A 12,366-nucleotide genomic window follows, 5' to 3' on the forward strand; every position below is an offset into this window, starting at 1 on the left:
AAAAAACCTTCTAATAATAATTGTTTCAATGTTGAATAATTACCCTTTTTGATTTACATTTTATATACATATCATTTTTGCACGCACTATTACAAACAAAAAAAAAATCCATTCAATGAGCATAAAAATCGCTACTGCTGGGTTCACTAAAATCTGTTCGTCGTCTATCCATAAATCGCGAGACGTGCAGTCAATCAAATGATGTGAATAACAACATCAGTTTGTCTGTCAAAAAGCTTTCAGAGTTCAAACTTTCAATAGCTGACTGGATCCTTATGGGGTGTTGGTGTGCACATCACAAATGTAAATAAATAAAATGCTTCTTGTAGAGTATAGCGAGTCAATTTTTTATCTAGGGCATCACTGAAGTTTGCTTACTCAATTTTTTTCGTGACTCTTAAAATAATTTCATAAAATGTGTGTGTGTGTATATATATAAACTAGAAATATTCCAAAATAAAGTATGTCCATAAAAGAATATCCCAGTCATAAATTTTAATACTATCCATTGTAAATGTTGTAGATTTCGGATCAAGGTTAAAATTAAAGAGTACCTAACTCTAGTTATATATGCACAAATACTGCTTTGTTTTTTTTCCCTGCAATTTGCTAAGAGTAGATTTGCAATTTAATTTCACTTGCGTTTCGTTTAATGTCCATATGGATTACAGTTACAACGTGCTTCAAAGCCGGATGACTGTTGGATTGGTTGTAATGGCCAAGAAGACAAAAAGCTCTTTTTCGCTGGCCTCCACATTCACCTGACAAACAAACGCCGTACAATTTTTTTTTCTTCCCCTTTGGGGCTTTTATAACAGGTAGTGTTTACATTCTGCCGCTACCTAAAGATTTGCCAGGTTTGAGACATGAAATTTAAGGGGCTACTGCTTCCATTACTCTGGACTTGTTAACCAAAGTGTGGGGAAAATTGGATTTAAGTGTTGGGTGTGTACCGTATTACCAAAGGCGCACATACTGAACATTTGTAAGAAAAACTAGATTTAGTTTTTACCTTTAGTTTGTTTGATATGGTTTGTTGTAAATAGTCTTAATTCAACTGTTATAATATACCACTGAAACTGGGACAGACTGTATACTAATTAAGTGCGAGAACTCTGAAACATATGTTTCGAGTAAAATATGGATATAAGCATTTAGCTTACAGTATCGTCAAATTAATTATATACCTTTAGGAAAAAAATTTTCCCGAAAATTTCAGCCTTCCAGACAGCTGGCAGAGGTGATCTGGGAAACTATCACGAAGGTCGTGCGAGATGTCGTCTCGTCGCAAATAACTCGGGGAGCCGACGGACGAACGAATGACGGACACTCTCGTAAAACCAGGCCTAACACTTGCAATTGTTCACACGGGTCAGAGCTCTCCTTCACAAAGAGTGCGAGCGTGTGTATGTGAATACTTACCTACTCGGGAGAAAGCCGGAGGAAAAAGTCACTAAACCACTCACAGGGAAAAACTTACACATTACCCGATGCAGAGACAATAAATAATCACAAGACACTCATGTCAAAAATGGAGCTATTGTTTTAATTGTTCAATAAATACAAGCTTTTTTTTTTTAACCTGGTACATTTTTGAGACTAATTCACTCAAGACAGCATTTTAATCTCAAATGAGGTCGCAGAAAAAAAAAATAACTGTCCACACACGATGGTTGAAAATACAAAAGTCGTCGAATGAGAATAAAAAAAAGAAGAGAAAAACAAAACCATCAATAATGTGTTGTGCTCTTGTCTGACTAAAAGTGTGTTTAAAAAAAAACTGTGAGTGATAAAATATTAAAAAAAAAAAAGATTTAAGTACATTGTAAACATTGAAATAAAATTGCTTCCATGATTTAAAACCAAATAACAAAAACAAACGTATTTTTTTTTTAGTAAACTGTTTTAAAAATGGTGCCACATAACCCCTCTTCCCAGATATACAGGACATTGTAGATACAATCTTACCAAGCTTTGCTAAAATGGTAAAAGTATTCGCAACAGCATATTAAAACAATTATTAAATCTTTATGGAATTGAAGCAAAAAAAAAAAAAAACTCTAAATTCACAAACCCCTGACCAAGGGAATACTAAATGAATGAATATGTCTGTGTATGTGCACATGCAAGTGTGTGTGACATGCATGTTGACACCATCTTGGAAAACAAAACAACTAATCCTTTCATTCCTTTTCACTCTGGTTCGTTTTCAGATGTACATGCATAGTTGTACAATATTTTAGCTTGGCAACCATTCATGATGGCAAAACAATTTTACATTGCTTATAGAATCAAATTTATTTAATTCGTAGATAGGAATCCAAAGAAAACGCATGTTAAAGTGGCGAAGGAATTGGACATAGACATTTTCACTCTAACACTATCATTAATATGGCAGTGTGTGTGTAAAGACAAAGGAAATAGAAGCTGGAAGATTCATGAAGTTGAAAGAAAATTGTTGGCTTGTTTTAAGCAAACTGGAGCACAGAGTAAACCCATCAGTGGTTTTAACACTGACAAGTGATATTTCCTGCTTATAATTTTTTTTTCTTTTGTCCCCTTGAAAAATGTAATAACAGGTTGTGCATTTTATTTAACGATGGTATCAACTCTCTTCTTTCAACACCGCGTTTCAACAGCAAAATACAACTACATATGTAAGCACACGGCAGAAGGGAAAGTTTTGCTGCCAATGAAAGAGAAATTATTGGCTTGTGCTTTCTGCTGCGTGTTTAATATTTCCATATGCCACACACAAAAAATAATACAATTTGCATATATATATATATATATATATATATATATATATATATAAAATGATATTATTTCAACAAACTAATTATTGTAGAGCAATTTCATATATTTTTTTTTACATTCTGTCTGCATAACTTAAATCACAAAATGACACACAAATTGTGAATAGCTTCACCCTAAGCAATAAATTAGCAAAATTCCATGAATAAAAAATTTGTCACTCAATGGAGCATGTTCTGTCATTTGATAGAGTACCCTATTCACATCCAAAAAGTCCTGAGTTTGACCCTCGCACACTGCATCGGAGATGTTTCAAGATCACACCATCTTCAGCCTGAATTCCAGCCAAATGCCAGTTGTTCAAACATTTCCAATTCCCTACTAAACGAAGTGCTGATCAGTCAGAGGGAGAAAAAGTTATGATCAGAAAAGATGGACAAAAACTTTTGGCCTATAGAGAGCTTACAAATAGAGGGTTTCACCTTTCAAACCACATAATTTTAATTTCAAAAATATGCCATCAGTACAGTAACACATTACATAAAATAATCCAGAATTATGAAACTCAATTTACTGATCAACTGTGACGATAATGTGTTTCTGTTTAGGACCAACCATATCTCGCAAAAAATTAAATTGATGGTTATGTCTCCCAAGTCACATTGGTTTATCCTAATTACCTTGTTGATTCTACTATGCAAGGGGTATTCCTGTGAATTCATCACTACAAGTCTCTTGCATTTCATGTTTAGTCTCAAAATGTTGTCACTAGCCTCTAACCAAGGGTTATCTAATAGCGTGAATAAGTCACGCAAGCATTTGCAATTATTAAACTTGCGTGACATTCTACAGCTGGCGAGTAACGTTTAGTAAACATCTGGCATCAAAATATGTGGCTTTAAACAAAAAAAAAAAAAAATGGAAAAAGGACAACCACAAATTTAAAGGAGAACTATAGAAAAAAAAAAGGGTTGTCTGTAAAGTCGGTTTACGGATGATAATTTTACGTGATAACGCCATAAGAAAACATTGATGAAAAATTGCATACTTTTTAATTTTCAAATATTATTTACAATTTTTGCAAATTTAATTAATATAATTAGTTTAAATATAAACACGAACAATTAGGTATAGAAATAAATTGAAATCAAATCAATGTCAATAAATTTTTAATTTGAAATGACGAAATTGGGCAAATCAAATTTTTTTTTAAATTTTTGCTTTTAAAAAGCCCTCCTTAACCTGTTTGATATTATAGAAGATTTTCTCGCACGGTGGTTGGCCGGTTCTTGCACGCTCGGCTCAAGCGGAACGTGAAAATGAGTCATGCGCTTTTTCGTGCGTGCAGCCGGCGTTCATCGATTTATAAGAAGTTATCACGTCAAAAATGTGAGTCCTTCAGTACTTGCCAGTGATATTTGGGGAGGAAGGGGGGGGGGGGGGGGTTTGTGGTGTGCTACAATTTATGAGTGTTAAGAAAATAAATTCAGATCGCACTGGGGAAATAGTTAGGTACGTGGTGGCGGAACTGGCAGCCGAGAGGTGGAAATCGAACCGGGAGACAGGAGAGGATTCGTTATTTTTGAAGTGCTCGCCGCGGGACGACTGTGTTTTGTTCCTGAACTGTGCTCTTCACATCCCTCCCCACCCCTCCCGATTCGGTTCCTTCACCTGTGCGCACGCGTGCGAGCGAGACAGTAGGTTTGGTTTCGCGGGCGGTACGACGTATTGGTGCTCCTCTTCGCTGTCGGGCACTCGAAGCGACACGACTTGGGAAGCTAAGCACAAAGTGAGGCAAGGACTTTTTCAGAACCTATCAATAAAATTTTCCAACTTTTTTCAATCTAAATGTGATTTTATAATATATAAAATAAATAACTAAAACTAAGCATGAGCAAATATATGAGCCTGTGTGAACACAAGTTTTTTGACGCAAAGCTAATATAAAATTGAATGTTTAAAATATTCACAAAGTCTAAATCGAATTGCAAATATTATTTTCAGCAAGGCTGTATTACACTTATTTGATAAAATATTAGGTTGAATAATTAAATAATAGTATTTTAACGTTTGTAATTTTTAAATTGATATAAGTGATTAACCGATCGGGCCCCCCTCTATATAACATCATTCGATAAAAATCATAAACTAATCAATCGTAGTATCAAAATTGAGCATTCATAAAAACAAATCTGAATGCCACCTTTGATTTTTTTTAAGTAACCAAATTTATTCGTACAAAACATTAACGACAAAAAAAAAAAAAGCTAATTTTTATTCATTCCAAGTCTTAAAGCTTCGCAACATTCACATATGACACGAAGCTTCGCTGACACAACCAACCATAGCTCTACATAAAACGAACAGCAAATTTCTCGGCGTTATCAAATCAAATATTAAAAAGAGCTTTGACTGGCTTGCTTAGTCGAACCTTCACACACGTATAAAAATATAATACATTTTCTACAATGCAGGATCATGCCTATTTTAAAGTAAGAAAGCTAAAACCTCTTGAGAGATAATTTAGGCATGATTTAACTGGACAGTCAAATATTGATTTAACGCGTGCTTAAAAAAAATGAGATGAGGCGTCAAAGGAAAAAAAAAATTTAAGTTAGCAAAAGGATATCGAAGATTATTGTTACGTGAATTCGAGCACGATTGATGTTTTTAGGGATTTTGAGCGACGTTCATGACTAAACATCCAGTTTCCTGACTTTGATGACTTGTAGAGACTTTAGCCAAGGCAATGAATGGCTCATCTACAACCCTTTATTCCAACTATGTAAATCCAACTATACAATGAGCAACCGATGGCATCTCGCACAATGAGCAAATAAAATATACAAAAAACAAGTCCCCCTTCTCCTTTTTATATGAACTGAAATTAAATAATCAAGGAATTGATTCATTATAATTAAAATCAAAAGCAAACATTATGTGCAAAATTTAGTCACTTGAGCTACCAAGTTACTGTGATATCAAAACATCATTACAAAGCATATATTCTGCTTGGTTGTAATTAATTTGAACTAGCCCCCCCCCCCCCCCCCCCCAAACTTATAAATTACCAATTGGAAAATGAAGAAAAGTGTACATGTTTGAAGCAAGTCAAAAAAATTTATTTTGAAATGAGGTGACTAATAGAGGTATCAAAATCAATTATCAATTGTGACTTAGCACGTAACTTTAATTTAACATCTAAATTACCAACACAAAATTTTTCAACAGGAATTTAAAATTTCTTTAATCTCACTCAAATAGAAGTTTCCCAGGTATTAAATGCCAAAAACCACACAATCAACAGGTGGAAACAATTTTATTTTAATAAGTTTGGTAAGTATAGCCTAAGATGATGATAAGAGCAAAACACAATACTTCAAGTTTCTTACAGAGTCTTAACTGAGAAAGTAATCAACAACAAACTGACCAATTAATTTAAGTAATGCTGACATCTTCCTCACATGTTTATTCAACATGGCATAAAAGTTCTCAACAAAAATAATACACGCAACAGATTTTCAATAATTTTCCTGCTATAGTATTTCAGCACCTGCAGAACTTGTATCAGAGGAATTATTAAGCTGTACGCAACAAATAATGCTTTCTTCCACACAGTCATCAACTTACAATTCTCACACCATAAAAAATAATAAAGGCACAAAAACTTCTACTGCTGAAAATTTCACCTCTTAAGTTTTTTTTTAAACTTAAACTATTTTAACTTGCATATAAAATGGACAGGATTAACATAAATACTACTCAAAAACCTACATTGCAAGAAACACGTGCTGAGACACAATTCTAATTCAAAGTAAAATGAACACTTACGAACAACGTATCCAAACGATTCGGGTAACACCGTGTATTGGCCACATGCGAATGAAGATGATATTTTCAGCAGTAAAATGGCATGCCAGAGAACATTTAAAGATATATTTACACACAAAGCAGTCTAACTCCTTTCACACACGTATCAATAACTCTTTTTCTAAATATTTATTCATTTTTTATTTTATTTTTAAAACTTCCACAGTCACGATGGTGGTGAAAACATCACAGAAACACTCGAATCGATCCTTTACCGAGGACTCGAAAAAAACGCCACGCATGCAAGCTTCCACATTACGTTACAAAGTTTCGGGAGAACGCTCTCCCTAAGGAATAGTCAGGAGTGAGCCTGCCTTATACAGGATACGGCCATTGCTGTTCCTGTTTGCCATGGCCTGGCCCAGTAGAACTTATCACAGAGAAACACGTAGGCTCGTCAATTAGGAGGCCGACAAATGGGCCCTTCAAACAAGGACCCGCGTACAAAAATTTCTAGGTACGATTTCAATTACAAACAATATTTCACATCTGGTGTGCAATATCACGAAAAAAATTTTAATACGAATTCCATGGACCAGGCCATAACTGTGTGTAAAAATCAACAAAAGTATACATGTTACAATATACATTTTATATTTTCCTACTACATTCAAGTACCACTAAAAATTCTTAATATTAAATACTTAGCCTGTGAACATTCTCGTAATATTTATCACATAGCCTCTGAAAGGCAATTTCATTTACAAACCACCACATTTTCAATGATAGTCACTTTTTACATGTAAAAAAATTGAAAATAACATCCGGAATGAAAAAAAATTGAGGACATAGCCCTCATTATTATAGGAGAATGTTCACAGTACTTAATTTCACACAATAAGACAACCTACAGCTTAGCCCAGCAAGAAACACAACATATACATTAAGACACTATGACTAAATCACCTACCCTTCATAAAATGGCATTCGAAATGCCTGACTTCTATTTTCGTAACCCACCATGAAAACATCAGCATTAACCAGGCATTACAAATGACACTATGCAACAGTCACAATATTTTTTCACTTTTGTTTGCTTATAAATATTTATTTAATACTCGTAAAACCTAAATTAACTTTTCCGATGGTTCCGAAAAAATTTTTTGCGAGGCCTTACAAACAGGCATACATTAATCTCAGAGTCTGTAATTTCAGTTAATGATTTTAATGTAGTTATGACAACGTATGCATAAGCCAATGAAAGCATACCCCAGTACTTTTACTTCAGCAACATTCTTACAACATCCACAACAGAATAAAACATGATCGCCAAAATTTCAATTTCAATATTTTATTTATTGGCTAAGAAAGGAAAATAAACAGCATTACAAAACGTGGTATATCAATGTTGAAATCACTCGATAACGGAAGTTTTACTAGAGCAGCATCGCTAAGAACAACAGTTGTAATTATGCAGAGTGTGGGTCATGCGTAAGGAACTATGAAACAACTAGCATTTATCATGAACGTAAAATAGTTTTTGATGCGGCCAACTGTTCTGAAAACTCGCCGACACCCGCAGGTTTTTTAACTGCAGTCCACTCACATTTCATTCGCTACACTGCAGAGTGTAAAGCATTAACGCGCCTTTAAGTCATTTCAACCACAAATAGGGATTTTTTTTTTTTTACTTATCATGAAACTGTACACTTAAAAAAAAAAAAAAAAAAAAAACATACTTTGTTTGATGACCGTTTGAGAAAACATGTCGACGGTTATACCTGTCCACTCAGATGAATACAACATTTTTCTGATTTTTCTCTCTCTCTCCCCCCCCCCCCCCCCCCCCACACACACACACAAAATAAAATATGTGCTGTAGTTGCACGGCATTGAATAAATTAAGGGCGTGGACCCCAGAACTGCGGCCGTGCGCGGGGAAACTGAAGGACACAAAAGGCAGGCGTGCGCGCTGGGCGGTGGGCAGTCCCCCATCAACGATTCGCTCTCCTCATCGCCTTCTTTATTCTGCGGGGCTGGGCGGGCGTTCCGGCCGCTGGGTTGGCCCTGCGGGACAAGACAAGTGTTCAGCGCGCTCCCCTGCAACTTCTAGGCACGCAAGCCCACGACTCGATGTAAGTTTTTGGACATGCGCCATTGCTAAGAACTTTTTCTGTTGAAAAACTAAAAAATAAAGTAAATAAATTAATAAATAAATAAAAATACCCCAAAAAAAAACACAAAATTAAGCAAACAATTGCTGTTGTCGACAAGGATATGAACACCACAAAATATTCCAAAACAGGAATATGGTCAAACAAACAAAGAAAAACAAAGAAAAATGTGCTAAGAGAACGAAAAAAAAAACCCCCCCACGAATGATGACAACACAAAAAATATTGAACCCAAAATAATTCAGCACAACAGTTGAAACGAAACAAAAACACTACAAAACGAAAAGACAAACGAACACAATAGTTTTACCAAAACAGAAACAAGCCCACATTACTCAGGTTTCTAGTGAATGTTTTATCACGCCCCTGAACACCAGTAAACTACCAGAATTTTTCGAGCTTTCAAATCAGGCTCATAGTCGACTGCTTGAAACTCAAATCGACTCGAAATCACGAATACCTGTGCACCCCTAATTATTTCCATGACTTGAAGTAAGCTTTTGGACATACCTACGCCATTGCTTAGCACATGTATGTCTGTAGAAGGAAAATAAAAAAAAAAATAAAAAAAAAAATGACAAAAAACACAAATAAAGCAAAAAATTTGCTGTTGTCAGGATTTAACGCCATACAATACTCCACAACGGGAATAAGGTCAACAAACAAAGAAAAACAAGCAATTTTTTGCTTTATTTTTTTTTGTCATTTGTGTTTTTTTTTTATAGTTTTCTTCTACAGACATACATGTGCTAAGCAATGGCGTATGTCCAAAAGCTTACTTCAAGTCATGCACTCCCATTGCACAAATCTTTCAAAGATAATATTTCCATGACATTTCCCGGATATCGAATAAAGTAAAACATCGCTTATTCAGCTCTGGTTCATCCGGATCAGATTTATATACATTTTATTTAATGTTCACATTAATTTGACAACTTTATTCTACATCTACGCAAACAAAGGCGGTTAGCATACGATAATGTACCTGACCGTTCTTTATTCAAACACCATACTTGTTTGAAACGGAAGAAATGACGATGAACCGTGAACTGGCACCTTACTCAATCACCAAGTTTCTATCTCGACAGTTTGTGACGCAACTCGTCCAAACATTGTTTTGCGTGAGATTTCCTACCCTTTCTACTGCAACATTTCATTTGTGACAAAATTGCTGTAAAGTGCGTGCTTTTTTTTTTTCAAGGAAAAAGACAAAAAAATTGACAAGGAAATAGTCTGCTGTCTTTTCTCTCTTGGGTAAAAAAATTAATAGATGGGGAAGGGAAATACTTTTCCTTTGTAATTTTTGTTAGTGGAAGGATGAAGGGGAAGAGGGGAGGAAGGCCATAAAGGATGAAGAGAGGAAAGACCAAGGACATCAGTGCTTGGTTTCTTACAATAAGCTATAAAAATAAAATCTTCACTTGTATTCTACCTGAGACATATGGCACAGCCCATATATGAGGGCGACCCTTACGGTGCAAATGTTGATTATGTGCCCAAAAGTAAGGGTGCGTCCCATACGAAGGGCCGACCCTTCTGCGAGTAATTACGGTACTGGAACTGCCTATTTATATCAGTTAAACTGTAAAATGATTTTAAAACCTTAAAGTAAAGGTTTAATAATTACTTTATATTGTCAAAATTTTTATATTAATTTTTTTAGTGCATCAGTTTTAAGTATAATCAATGGCAGAGAAAGTATAAACAAAAACATTTATGAAAATTTAATACACAATTAAGTACGACAATGAAAGCCACTACACTAATGTCTAATACTTACAAATGTGGCTCAAGGCCCATAGAGAAAAAAAAAAGGTCTTTCAACATAGCATAAAGATTTTTTTGATTCATATAGTACTTTAATGAGACAATAAAAAAAACAATTAAAATTTGAAACTATTTCAGTACCAGAAATATTTTCAAACCATGAAAAAATTTTGATTTTCATTCTCCGCTAGTAACGAAGTTGTTTATTTCATCAGTTGTGGTTGTGTACTAATCATAAGTTTTTCAAAATAAAATTGGTTACATTATGAAAACAACAAGATCTTAGCTCTGGCCATATCCTTTAGCGTAATGGACAGAGACATGCAAAATTAGCGGATTCATTTCGCGATAGGCTAGCATCAAAACAACTATACCTTCTAGGGATGGGGCGACCGAATCCAATATCCGCCGAATCCACCGAATCCTAGGGATTCGAAGGTTCGGCGGGTCTGATATAGGATTCGTCAAAGGATTCGGTTTTTACTATTTACGGGAAAAAAATACAGTAAAACTCGCTTACGAGGTCCCGCATGGTAGGTTTTTCCGTATAAAGCGTTTACATTGCCCGAGGGCTCGTCATTTACGCCATTAAATGTGTGATATAATGTCCGTTAAAATTTTTTCTGAAACTTCTTGTCTCAATTAATGATTAATGGCACACGTAAATATGAAGAAAAGACAAATTAACAACATACGAAGAAATATGGATGATGTACCATAACTACAGTACAAACCCAATAGTTATTTTAAGATAATTACCATAAAAAGAACAAGATTCTTTGTATAATACCATAATTACTACAGAAGCATGATAGCTACCATATTTGCACTATAGTTACCGTAACAACTGAGATGTATGTTTACCGTGATAGTAATGTATTATTTATTATTTATGACATATTAAATTAAAGAACATTGTTAAAAAAAAAAAAGGGTGTTAAAATTTGATATGTACGGTTGGCACATGTTGCTAAGAAATAATGCGATCTGAAAGAATGCAGTACTACTACGAAAAGTGAAAATGCTACTCGTGGATTTTTAGGTTATGGCAGTCTCTTTCGTTTTTCAGTAATATCGGCCGAAAATTAACGAGCGTACTGTATCGGAAGTCGGCAGAAATGCCGATTCAACTAAATATTGGCAAAATCGGCTTCTTCAATACAGCTCTACATTTAATGACATGAGTAAACATACTTCAGACTTCAGGATATTGAAAAAGACTTTAATTTCCATGTAGGTTTATTGTGTGTATGTTTTTTTTGCAAGTGTAAATTGAATGAAGTAAAATGTTTTTATTTTTATTACTTTCAATTGATTAAACTTTAATGACCAGTTACAGATATTTGTGATACTAATTTTGAGGTTAAGCAATTTTACTAAAGCATTCCAGCCAAGCAGGTTGCCAGCGAGAGACGCTTCTCTTCTGCTGGAAACACTATCTCCAATCGTAGAGCCAATTTAACTCCTGAACGTGCAGAACAAATTATTGTTCTGAATGATAGATTAAAGAACAGAATTTAATACTCTGTGACAATCTCTCTCAGAATTATTGTGCTGAAAAGTGGAAATGTTGAAACAATGTGAATGTACTTTTCAAACAACATGATTTTTGGTGCTAAGTTTGTTGAAGCTCAGTAAGGACTCCAGAAAAATTGTGAGGGTGAAATTTTTCCAAAGATATGTTACATTTACACAAACATATACTTGGTTATGTTAGTTGGATGATATCAGTTACTAATGAACAAATGGAAACAGGTAAGATTCAATGAAAAAAAATGTTATTTTTTTTCTAGCAGTGCAAAATGTAAACACACACTGTAAATAGTTACCCAAAATTAATAAGCCCACTTCATTTTAATAC

At 34.6% G+C, this 12,366-nt stretch overlaps 1 protein-coding gene across 1 annotated transcript in view; it reads right to left on the reverse strand.

Moving 5' to 3' along the window:
* Positions 1 to 8,427: 8,427 nt before the first annotated feature.
* LOC134541383 (mucin-19) overlaps positions 8,428 to 12,366 on the reverse strand; it is a 31,875-nt gene continuing 27,936 nt past the window's right edge. The window contains exon 10 of the mRNA XM_063384807.1: positions 8,428 to 8,631. Within this exon, the coding sequence (XP_063240877.1) occupies positions 8,559 to 8,631 (73 nt within the window). The 3' untranslated portion in view covers positions 8,428 to 8,558. The remainder of the gene's footprint in view (positions 8,632 to 12,366) is intronic.

This window comes from Bacillus rossius, chromosome 18 (assembly GCF_032445375.1).
Source record: "Bacillus rossius redtenbacheri isolate Brsri chromosome 18, Brsri_v3, whole genome shotgun sequence".
Lineage (NCBI taxonomy): Eukaryota > Metazoa > Arthropoda > Insecta > Phasmatodea > Bacillidae > Bacillus > Bacillus rossius.